Here is a 12,696-nt window from a genome sequence, read left to right as displayed (position 1 = left end):
GGGGGAGGGGCAGAGAGAGAGGGAGACACAGAATCGGAAACAGGCTCCAGGCTCTGAGCCATCAGCCCAGAGCCGGACGCGGGTCTCGAACTCCCGGACCGCGAGATCGTGACCTGGCTGAAGTCGGACGCTTAACCGACTGCGCCACCCAGGCGCCCCACACCCCTATTATTCTTAACAAAGAATTAATACAGTTTGTTAAACTGTATTTATCAGTATTAAATACAATTGTGGCAATTATTATTAAACATAATTTGAATCGGTACCGTGGCTCTGACGAGGTAGTTGCTATCAGGTGAAGGGGGATTTCTGGCATTTTGGGCCCTAGCATTGACATGGCCATTGCCTTTAGAATTGATTTCTTTGTGTTTGTGCTGCTGAAGCAAGCACTGGACTTGACTTCTTTGTTGTGGGAAGATTAACAGTATGGGCTCTTTAGTTACAAAAATTCAAGGTAAGTATCCCCTACTCTTCATCCAGATAGAAGATGCACCTTACACTTGCATGTAAATGCAGTCATGGAAGGTGAACATTCTCTGCTGTGACATAAACTGGAGTCAGCTTTCCCACGTCTGGGCTTCTGAAGCAGGAGAAATTACTTTCCAAAAGGAGATTTTTAGCAAGAGAGTTGGAGCATTCTGACTCCCACAAGGTGTTATGTAATAGTGAGAACCCAAAATCTGGGCTCGGTTATGATTGAATAACCAATGTTGTGGGAAATGGATTATGGACTCTTGATTGCTCCCCATGGGGCCTAGAGTCTTTCCTGGGCTGTGGTATTGAGAAGTGAGATCAGAGGAGTATGTCCTCACTGTCCTTCAGACCCCATATGCAGTCAGTAGCCAAGGGCTGTAGATTTTTCTGTGTGAAATACTTCTGGAATTGATCCACTTTTTCATCTTCAGGGTCACTATTTTAGTCCAACCCAGATCAGCCACCTGTCCAACTCTGCCACATTTCTCATTCTCCGTTCCAAATAATCTTTAAAAAATGCAACCTAATACGTTCACATCCTTACCTCTTAGATTTCCGTTAGTTGCCCTTGGAATAGAGTTTTCCTTTGTTTAGCAAGGTTTGGAGAGCCCTCCACATTTGTGACCTCTCACTGTCTCAGCTCCCTCCACCGTCACCCTGCTCTCCCTGACCCCATGCTCTAGCCATTCTGGAATTATTTCAGTTCCTAGAACATGGCTAGGTCTGTCTCGACCTCCAAGAATGCTGTTCTTTCTGGAACTCTCTTCACCTGCTTCAGGGTCATAGCTCAGCTCAGATGTCTCTTCCTCCTGGGACTGGGTTTGGATCCCTGATTTGCACTCCTAGAGCACTATGCACTTCCCCTTTCACTAGCACGCATCACACATGGAACTGATGTGTCAGAAATGGTTCTCCTGCTGGATTGGAGACTCCACGAGGGCAGGCGATATCCTTCATTCACTGCTCTGTCCCTGCGTCTGTAAGAATTCCCGACACACAGTAGGTCATCCATAAATACGTGTTGAATAGAATGAAAAGTGAATGCAGTAGAAGGTAATCCGGTGTATCAAAGAATCTGTGGGAGTGGAGATTATAAAAAAGAAAATGAAAATAGCATTGGAGAACTCAAGTATGTTACAAGCCAAAAGGTTCATGAGCTTTAACTTTTCAGAGGTCGTCATTGACTTGAACAAGGTGCATGTCAGTAACCCAGTGGAAGCAAAGGCCAGGGAGTTGTAGACTTAGGAATTACTATTTTGTAAGGAAGTGAACCCAGCACATAAGGCCTGATCTTTCAAGAAGTGTGACCATAATGAGCAGAGACAATGGCGAGGCGAAGGAGGCATGGTGAGATGAGAGAGTCTGACATTTGCTTGCTTTTTTTGTTTTTTTTTTCAAACTTAGTCCTGGAGTAACTTGGACATTCTCAACCAGTTTTTCTAGTACTTTGTCCCGCTTTCCTGATATATCGCAGAGGAATGTCCTATAAATATTTCCTACTGCAAAATGAAAAGAAACACATTTTGGAAGTTTGACTTAATGGAGTTTTAATTTTTTTTCAATTTTTGAAGAACAAAAACTGCAGATTGTCAGCCTACCTGCAAAATAAGCTCTTTCCTTGACATCGGTTTATGAACGTCGTGATTAGTTTGTGCTGCTGTGTGCACTCTCCCCTTACCAGGGCACTTTGTGTTTCGAGCCTCTCTTCTCCCTTCAGCTAAACTTAAAATTTTGGACTTTGGAATTTGATCTTAAAACGCTTATACCTCTTTAACCCCGGATTTTGGCACGGCTAGGTCCTCGGCTTGATATTGGACACTCGATGGTAACAACTGACTTCTTCTAAGGAGACTTCAATTCTTCGGCGCCCCCTTCCGAAATTTCTAATTTCAAACCTGCTCTTTACGACCTGCTGTTCTATTTAAGTTGCTGCAAAAGGGGCTTTCTGTGTCAGAGCCCTTACTGTGAGTGTTTTCCCTCAGGTCTTTGATAGGGAGAAAACAAGATTCTTGTGTATACCTCTGGAGTTTAAATGATGGACAGGCCCCTTACCCGAACAATAATGCATCCAGGTTATTAATATGAGGCCAGTAGCTGAGTCCTTTTTCTCACTATAGAAGAGTTAATCACTTACTAGCTAGAGGGAGAGAGCATTCAATATGTTCAGAGGCTGTTTAATCATTACCTTGGGGATAGCAAATAACATCTCTGGGTTTCTGAGAACATATATCCCACTGCTTGCCAAGGCCTTGTCACCAAGCTTATTATTTTAATTAATTTGTTTTTCCCTTACTGTGTTACCCTCATTTCTATAACCAGCTGTGGACTGAGTTCAGCCATTGACCAAACCACTTCCGAAGTCACTGCTAATGTTACACATCAATATCACCACTCATTTAGTCGAAGAACATATTCTGTATTCCTAGCAGGCAAACACAAGACAAACATAGGTTTCCAAGGTATCGGCACTGAGAGCATCTGTTTCATAATGTAATTTCATCGGTTGAACAGATGAAGAATGCTAATTAGTTTGTTTATACATATGTGATTTAATGAGACTAAACACTTAACTGAACTTAAAGTAAGCACAACTTGTTTCCTGTTGCTGTTTTTTCTTAATAAAAAAACAGCGTTAGACACATTTTCTGGAAATTATAGTGATGTGCAGTAGAGAAGAAGAAAGAATTTCAAGGTTGACTGGTCCGTTTTATCCTTCTGCAATGAGATTTAACAGGAAACTGAGAGTCAAAATGTTGGGTTTAGGGACAAGTGTTGAAATCCAACATTAATGAGAAGGTTAAATTTAATGGGAGACTTCAGGGCACCCGGGTGGCTCAGTCAGTTAAGTGTATGACATCAGCTCAGGTCATGATCTCAGGATTCCTGAGTTCGAGCCCCACATCAGGCTCTCTGCTGTCAGCACAGAGCCCACTTTTGATCCTCTGTCCCCCCCTCTCTCTTAACCCCCCTCAAGAATAAAAAAAAAATAAACATTAAAAAGAAACTTAACGGGAGACTTTATCATAAACTCTTTTATGTCAAACTCCTAAATCCCAAACTAAAATTCTAATATGTAGAATTAGAATCTAATATGTAGAATTATTTTAGAGAGAAGTTCTATACCTTCATCAGATCCAACCTAAAATCTTCAATTTTTTTTGGCTTTTTTTCTTTTTTTGTGCGTACTCTCTTCTTCTAGTTATATTTTGATATGACTGAAATCATGGCATTCAGTTAATATAGCTCTTCTTCCTGAAAATTAACATAAAGTAATGTATTATAATTTTTATTGTTATTTAATATTATCTTCTACACTGTCTTTTTTACTTACAAGTTATACCAAACTGGATTCACATGGGCTACTATATTTTGGGAGTGGAGTGGGTAGAGGAGATGAGGAAGTGACTCTGGTCCTGTAGTCCAAATTATATCTGGATTAAAATGCTTCAGTTAACCTGCTCAGCTTTTTACAACAAGGGGTCAGCAAGCCATGGCCTGATCCAAATCAATAAGGCCATTCTGAGGGCCAAATCCACAGCCTGTTTTTGCAAATAAAGTTTTATTGGAACACATGCATACCATTCCTTTGTGTATCAGCTGTGGTTGCATTCATGATGTAATGGCAGGAGTTAAGTCACTGATAGAAACTTGCAAAGTTGAAGTTATCTACTCTCTGGCCCTTCACAGAAAAGTTTGCTGTCCACTGATCTAAAGCATGTATGAGGACGGGAGTGAGTGAAGAGTAATAGTTATGTTCGGATGCATTAAAGACTGAGAAACATATATTTGTGGAATTGAATCAAGATAAGTGTGCTTGAGAGCCTTGGAGTTTTAGGTCTTTCAAAGTCAAAGTAACCATTCACTCTCTTACCAAATTACCTTTGGGTCATTCTAGCCTGCTGAGATAGCTGCTTCTTTTATTGTGGCAGGAAATGGCCTTTGCTTGTGAATATATAGGATCTTCCTTGTGTCTTCTTGAAGATTCATAAATTACATGTGATCACAGATTTGGGGGATTTTAAGTAACAGAGAGTAGCACCCGCTTCTTCTGACCTGTCAGCATCCATAATCTTCGCCCATACCTAGTACCTCATGACGCTCCCGAGGGCTATCACGTGGTGAATTTAGCTTCCTTATTTGCCCCAGTTCAGAAAATGGATTGCCCATTGTTCTAAACTTAACTAGAGAACATATCTGTGTCAAATTACAATCTGTTGCTGGTATACATGAAGAACATATTAAGAGCATTAAGGCACACAGAAAAGAAAAAAACAAGTAATTGAACTCCAGTTCTAAAGACTGAAATATAAGGTTTTATCCTGGAAGATTCAACTACCACCAACCAACGAGCAGAAGAACTATGTTTTTGTTCGCTTTTTAATATAAACTTGCAAACCATATCTTTACTCCTAGTTTATGAACTAAGCCTGATTATTTAGAAACTGGCCTAGGAGTTTGGGTTGATAGAAAACACATTGGTTCTGGTGTCAGAGGGACCTACATGTGAACCCTAGCTCTGTCACTTTCCAGCACATCAAATGAAAGAAAATAGCCTAAACTTTTGAGCCTCTGGATCGTTGGGGATTGTGTCGTCTGGCTGTTGGGAGGATCGATGGAACAGTTCCCGTGAGGCTTGACTGTGAATACAGAATCCCCAGCACCGTGCCAGGCACGTCGTAGGAAGTAAGTAAGCTTGGGCTCTTTTGCACTCTTTTTGTGTTTTTGCTTTTCAAAGAATGAAGATGGTTGGTGGACCCAGTTACTAAAGACTGTTAGTATTGCTGACAGTTCATGAGACCATTTGAGCGACAAATAACTAAATAAATGGGTTGTAAACTGTGGGTGGGAGGATTTAGAGTCACGCATCGGCAAAAACAAAAGTACGAAGGGAACATGCTGAAATAGCCACGTATATGATTCCCGTGGGCCCCTGAGAGGTTTACTCCAGTGTCCTCTAGATTTGGATCCAGAGACCCCTGCAAATCCAGTGGCATGTGCTTAGGGATCAAGAGTTCTTGGAAAAAAAATATTACTTTCTTACATTTTGATAATATTTTTAAATTATTTTGCTATTTATAGAAACAAGTGTCTTCTTTTGCAGTAATCATTTTTTTAAATTTTTTTTAACGTTTATTTATTTCTGAGACAGAGAGAGAGAGACAGAGCATGAGCAGGGGAGGGGCAGAGAGAGAGGGAGACACAGAATCTGAAACAGGCTCCAGGCTCTGCGCTGTCTGCACAGAGCCTGACACGGGGCTCGAACTCACGGACCGCGAGATCATGACCTGAGCCGAAGTCGGATGCTTAACCGACTGAGCCACCCAGGCGCCCCTGCAGTAATCATTTCAATTAATTTTGTTTTCCTCTAAAACTCAGCATTTCAACCAAAAACATATATTTGAGCATCATCACATACTTTTTTTTTTTTTTTTTTTTAAGTATTGGAGACACTAGTTTCTGCTATTCTGATTTTTCAGGAAGGGAAACATAATGAGAATGTAGTAGGACTTAGCACTAAGACACAGATTTATACTTGGCTTCTGTCATGAAACCATAAAGTTCCACTCTTGTGAAATCAAACTTAACGAAGTGGGCTATCTATAAAAATGGAAATCAGTAGTTTGCGGTAAGGACATTTTGGAGAAGATTATATTCCATTTGAAGAATACAAAACCCGAGTATTTAGTACACTAAAATGCACACCTATTAAGGTCTTTACCAAATGTTTCATCCATATAGTAGCTGACATGTCCACATGTCTTTTTACTTGCAAATGGCACATGGACATGTGGTCTTTGCCTTTTTTACACCTGTCTTTTCCGGTTTACACAAGTACACGTCCTCACTTTCCTTTCTCTTCTGACTCTCCACTACCCGTAGACACCGCAGTCACCAGGACCTTTGATCTGATAGTGGCTTCTGTTTGTCAGTCCCGCATAAAAAGAACAGCTCATCGGGAGGCTATCCACAGCAGGGCGAGAGGCTACCAACACCATGTTCTGCACGAAGCTGAAAGATCTCAAGATCACAGGAGAGTGCCCTTTGTCCTTACTGGCACCGGGGCAGGCTCCCAAAGAGCCCGCAGAAGAGGTAGCAGGAAGCTCAGAGAGTGGCAAAACAGCTCTGCCCATCTGTCAGGATGTGCCTGAGAAGAATGTACCAAGAAGTCTTCCTCAAAGAAAGACCAGTAGGAGCCGCGTCTACCTTCACACTTTAGCAGAGAGCATTTGCAAACTGATTTTCCCAGAGGTGAGTGCTTGCTCTTCTGAGATTTTCCTGATATTTTGAATATTGTAGAAGAGCATTTTTTAAGGGGAATGTAAACATTTGCTTTCTCACTTTCAAGGATATATGTATATGATAGATGTAGAGTATTTCCCAGAAACATCTAAAAACACTTCCTGAAAGCAAACATGTTCTTTTTTAAAAAATATTTTTTCTTAATGTTTGTTTACTTTTGAGAGAGTGAGAGTGAGCAGGGAAGGGGCAAGAGAGAGAGACAGAGAATCCAAAGCAGGCTCTGTGCCAACAGCAGAGAGCCCAATGCAGGGCTCGAACTTGCAGACTGTGAAAGTTGACCTGATTTCGGTCAGACACTTAACTGACCGAGTCACCCAGGCGCCCCAAGCAATCATGTTCTTCAATTGTGTTTATTCTTAAATGTTTAAGATTTTGAATTCTTTTCTAAAGGATCCTGCCTCGATGGCCTTTATGACTTTGAGCAAGTGCTTAAGCCCTCTCATCCTCAGCTTCCTTATCTATAGTACCTACTGCCTAGAGTTTCGATGAGCATGAAGTGAAATAATCCATAGCTCTTGCCATACCTTAAGTGCCTGGTAGTTGTTAGCTATTATTTTTAAATTAAATTTCTTGAAGAATAACTTATTTTTCTGCCAGTTTTCTTCTAATTCCAAAGAGCATCGTAGGTTCCCTGCCAACTTGTTGAGGTGGGAAAATCTCCCCTTTCCTCCTCTGGCTCTGAGTGTGACCCAGAAGTCTCTGTTCAAGCCAGAGTCCTTGAGCCAGAGTCATGGCCCTGTGCTTGCAAATTACCTCTGACACTTCTCAGTATAGCTCTGTGAGCTGTGTAGCCTAATGCCTCTTCAAGATCTGAAGCACCTTCTGTTAATCCACCTATAGGAGAACCTTGGGGCCAGGGCAAATATCTAATGAAGTCACATATTAGGAATCACAGAGTATATGGAGAGCTCCTCTCCCTCTGTGGGGCTAAAGAGAAGAGCAGCTGAAAAAGTCTTCATGATGTCTTTCTCCTTCGGGCAGTGTTTACAGTTCTATGTAAACTCACTTCATCTGGGAGATTGGACATTGATATAATCTGACTCCAGCTATAATAATCCATTGAAAATGTTTAATTGACCCAGCACCAACCCTCTGCTTTGTGTAGAGCACTGAAGAACCACAGATTGCTGACTTTTAGAACCTACTGGAACTTTAGAAGTGATTTTGTCTTACTCCCAGGAAGGATTAGAGAGGTTAAGTAACTTGACTAAAGTCACCCAACTTTTGCAGGGGTAGAGCAATTACTGCTGTCAACAGTATGCCTAGAGTGACTGTGAAAGAAGAGGCTAGCACTGTAGCTTGAAGATGGAGAAAGCAGAATCAGCAGAAAGTTGAGGGAACTTACTTCAAATACAGTATTAGCACAATCGCGCCTTGGTTAATGGCCTTTGAAATGGGAATATTTCATTATTCTCACCCCACCCAAGTCACTAGACAGCCAGTTTTGGCTGGGATGAGCGATGTCGCCTTTCTCAGGGTGCTGGTTGGCATCATAGTCCGGGAAGTGATTGAGACTCTTATTTCCAAGAACTGAGTGAGATACACAGAGATGAACAGATGGTGATGATGGGGATGCTGGAGAGCTTCCATGCTCTCCTTGGGTCCTGTCATTACCATCCTGGCTTCATTATTTTGTTTGATAAATTTTGAATTCCTGCCATAGAAGTCAGACACATTTTGGAATCTCTTTCAAAAACATTCTGAATACCAAATATAAATGATATTTTACTTTTTTTTTCTTTTTTCTTTTTCTAGAATAATCTGTGTTGTTTGTGAACTCCTAGGAACAAACATCAAAATTTGACTGTAGCATCATGTAGCAAGGAAGGCAAAGCTGTAGGAACTCTAGAGGGTAAAAGAGGTACATTTGGCATTAGCAACTAGAACTCTGACAACTGAGGCCATTTTGCCTTATAACAATAAATGACCCAGTGCTGGATGCATTTGGACTGTGTAGATTACTCCATCAGCCATCCAAATGTCAGCATGTCTTTGATCAAATAAGCATTTTTTTTGTTTTTGTTTTTACTGATTCTTTTTTGAGTGGACAGATTTAATGCTTAGCCTACTGTTTAGTTTCAGTTCTATCAGGAACCCAAAAGAGAGACTCAAAACAGCATTTGACAACGTTACAGTTCTTGTTTTTTAGATAATCCGATTTAACTCCACAATCATGGTTTTTGTTTGTTTGTTTTTTTTTTTTTGGCAGGGGGTGGGACACAGATCCATAGCAAATTTAGAGTGGGGAGGTGTCATTCCAGAATAGTAGAATAGAAGGGCCTGGAAAGGTGCTATTGCTCATCCAATGCAGACTTTTCATTTCTGGTTTGTTTGTTTTTTCCAATAAATTCTAGATTTGTTTCTAAGCTCTATATGCATTTTAAAACTGAAAGTCCTTTTCATAACTCATTTTATTGAAACATAAGCTTGCTCTATTTTGCTTAACAGTGCTGCCTCACTTGACCAGTGGAAACTCTAAGCGTGATATAAATAGTTCTTAAGGAAAAAGGAATTTCCTAACTTGGAACATAACCAGAAAATCTTTCACTTTCCTCTGGGCAAACTACAGAAAGAGTCAACAATGATATGTACACATATAGATACATATGGTTTTTATATGAAATGCAAAACAAAAAAAAAAATTGGCAGTGCTGCTATCCAATGTTGTACTTGTCACTTACGACCTAGTGAAAGAAAACAAACTGTTAAGAGAGATTAATTGATAGGCAGGTATTTACAAAGTATGGAAACTTACAGAAAAATAACTTGCCATGTAGGGAAACTCATGAAATACTCAGAAATCTAAGAGAGTAAAAGTGTAAGTATTTGATGAAAATTGTTAGTTCTAAGAAGGGAACTTAGTACACGTTAAGGTAAATCCGAGATTTGTTTCAAATCAGTGACCAACTGACCTTGGTGAAAGCTTGGATTTAAGGGATTAGAGAATTAGAGAAGTGGGGGGGGGGGTGCGGTGCAGGGATAGCTTCAGAGTTTTCTAGGCCAGGACATGTAAATGAAATAGGCAACATAAATTCCCATTTGTAGTTGAGGGTGGGGCAAAACAGTGGGGTGGCTGGGTGTAGGGTTTGTGAAGAGAACAGAAATTTGCTTGGCGAGAGCCATACTGAGATTGAAGTGTTGGCAGCACATCCAAGAGGATTTCCTGACCCAGAGGAAGTGATCTACAATTTCTACTTGGAAGACCCAGCATTACCAAACTGGAGTCTGCTGTTTGGATTTCGGTTCAACTTGACCTTGTGTTGTGGCTGTCAGGGAGACCACCCACAAAGGGCAGAGCCCATGAGCCACAGCCCACATCCAAACTCAAATTAGTCTGGGCTCATCGGTTCTTCTAGGCTTGAGAAACTTCTAGAAAATCAGTCTCTGTTTCCAAAGTGTAAATTCGCCACACTTACCAGTCATCGTGTTTTTGCTTGAGAAGAAGCTTACAGTACAAATTTGTAAAATCCGTGTCTTCAATTAAACTATTATTTAAGAGAATGTTTAAAAGCTTTCTTTTCAATTTTTAGTTGGAGCGGCTGAACCTTGCACTTCAGAGAACATTGGCAAAACACAAAATAAAAGAAAGCAGGTAAATTGAACCACTTACTTTAGTTGTGTGAACTCCCCATTACAATCACCGATACCATTGCCAATGGCCATCACTTAGCAAATGCATCACCATGTTTCGAATCACTGCCAGAAACTGGATTAGGTGTTTTAGCTGCTACTAATGTGAAAGGACGTGTCTTAATTTTTCACAGTTGATACATCTAAGCTCAGATTTATGTGAAATGTTTAGGATTTTACAGCCGTTTAGGAAAAGGCAGATCTGAGTTGCAAGCCTGGGTTTTTCAGAGCCTGTGGCTTTAACCATGTTGCCGTATACCGCTGCTTTGGACAAGTCATTAAACCTGTTCTTTCCTACTAAGAGGTAATCATCCCCACAGTACTTAACATGGAAGGCATGGATCCCGGATGCTCAATACAGACTCTGTGCCTGAAGGATACTGCCAAAAGGTGGAGCAGGGTCCCAGTGGCCCTTGCCTCCCACGGGTTCAACTTTCAGCTGCTGCATCAGGAGGAGATTCAAGAAGAATCAAAGTTGGGAGGCTGTTTAAAGGGAGGGGTTGCCTCAGGGGGTTAACAGCAGCGACAGTTTATCAATCCTTAGGGAGGTGTTTCCATATTTTCATAACCAGTTGGGTTATATTTGTGTGCACTGGCTGAGTGTCCGTTCCTTTTATACTTTTTTCTTGTAGTCTGAAAATTTTTTAAAGAATGCTTTCTGTAAAGGCTTAATATATAACGTGATTTTTTTTTTTTTTTTTTAGAAACCTGCTTTATATAGCTGATTTTTCAAATATATCTTGGCACATCCACTAGTGGTGAATAATTTGATTGGCTTTTTTATTTTTTGATTCCATGCAATCTCCAGGATTATTCCTTTTGCAAATAATGGAATAAGTACTCGTATTCAAATTTGCAGAATTGAACATTGCAGCTTTGCAAACCAGCACCATTGTTGGGAATGTTTTATAAATTCATTCATCCGTCTATTTCTCATGAGTGGATTATCTGCCCATAATTTTCCTTGTTGACTAACTGGTCCCAAACTGCAGGCAGCAGGCAAGCCAAGAAGGGGTCATGAGGGGTCCAGAAGGAGAGAGTGTGAATCTGTGTGTCTGACAGAAGCTTTGTTTACACGAGTGATAGGAAAAGCATTCCAGAATGCCTCTGACCTTAATTCTCAGTCAAGCTGATAAGATAGCCACAAGTCATTGTAGCTATGCTACTGTGTCTGTCTCCTTAAGACTTTGGCAGCCAGTTTGCTCAGAATTTATTCTCAGGGCTTTGTGTTCTGAAATGTTCCTAAACTAGATGCAGGGGTTCAGTTAGGATGTACTCCCAGCGTTCTATCTCTTTAAAAATTAAAGAGATAGAAACAAAGTCATTTTCTTTGGAAATCTTGAAAAATTTTTTATCCCTGCCGTTATTTCTTCAAGAGCTGATCATACTTTTAAACTGCCCTAATGATAATTACTCAGTTGTTGAAATAAAATAACAAACTTTTTTCTCATGACTGCCTGCTGATATGCTAAATGGCTTCTCTCTGCTTTGCTTTTTTATTTTTTGGATTTGTTTTTTGTTCCTGTTTCTCCCCCATCTTCATTTTGGAAAGTCAGCTGCCATTTCTACTGTTCTCAGCTTGCCTGACCATAAGTTAACTCTTTTTTTGTGGAACGTTCAGTATCTTGTGTGATTTGAAAAGCAAAGAATAAATATATTAAAGAATAAGCTGTCTCTACATGAAAGACTGGAGCTCCCTGTACCCCACCTTTTAAGTAAATGAATTTTAGTACAGTCATTGTGATATCTCTCTCGGTTGGTTTCACAGAGAGCTTTTGCTTTGTTTCTTTCCCTGGGATCTTTTGACCACATCATCATATCTGTGCATGGCTAGTGTGTGTGTGTGTGTGTGTGTGTGTGTGTGTATGTACAAGCACACACACATTTGCTGGTACATATGCAAGCTTACTCCTTTTTTTTTTTTTTTAAGTTAAAGATAGCGAACTTATTTTTAATTGCGTTATGTGCTATTTGAACTAAGTTTTGCTCACATAGCATATCATGGATGCTGGGAATTGGCAGAATTAGAGTCCCCTGAGCAGAAATGCTCTCATTCTTTAGGAAAAAGAAAAGAAAAAAACAGAAATTGCTTAAATGACAAAAATAAGCAAATCTGAAGAGTGATTAATATAAAATAATATATAACAAGAGGTTATAAAATTATGTGAACTAAATAGAAAATTACATAGTGACCCTCAACCAGTTTAGATAAGAAAGTGTTTCTCCATAACATTTTAAACAGTTAAAAGCAATGTACCTTTATGTGATAAAGTAGTGGACTGAGCAGTTTTC

General features: G+C 40.2%; 1 protein-coding gene across 3 annotated transcripts in view; it reads left to right on the top strand.

Moving 5' to 3' along the window:
* GUCY1A1 (guanylate cyclase 1 soluble subunit alpha 1) overlaps positions 1-12,696 on the top strand; it is a 62,492-nt gene that overhangs the window by 24,824 nt on the left and 24,972 nt on the right. For all 3 annotated transcript variants that reach the window (XM_040471708.1, XM_040471692.1, XM_040471699.1), the window contains exons 2-4: positions 5,005-5,157; positions 6,355-6,723; positions 10,305-10,366. In XM_040471708.1, coding sequence (XP_040327642.1) covers positions 6,469-6,723; positions 10,305-10,366 — 317 coding nt within the window. In that variant the 5' untranslated portion in view covers positions 5,005-5,157; positions 6,355-6,468. The remainder of the gene's footprint in view (positions 1-5,004; positions 5,158-6,354; positions 6,724-10,304; positions 10,367-12,696) is intronic.

The sequence above is a fragment of the Herpailurus yagouaroundi genome, unplaced genomic scaffold (genome assembly GCF_014898765.1).
Source record: "Herpailurus yagouaroundi ecotype Mexico unplaced genomic scaffold, PumYag 28, whole genome shotgun sequence".
Taxonomy (NCBI): Eukaryota; Metazoa; Chordata; class Mammalia; order Carnivora; family Felidae; genus Herpailurus; species Herpailurus yagouaroundi.
The sequence above is the reverse complement of the archived record's forward strand: the minus strand, read 5'-3'. Positions and strand labels throughout refer to the sequence as shown.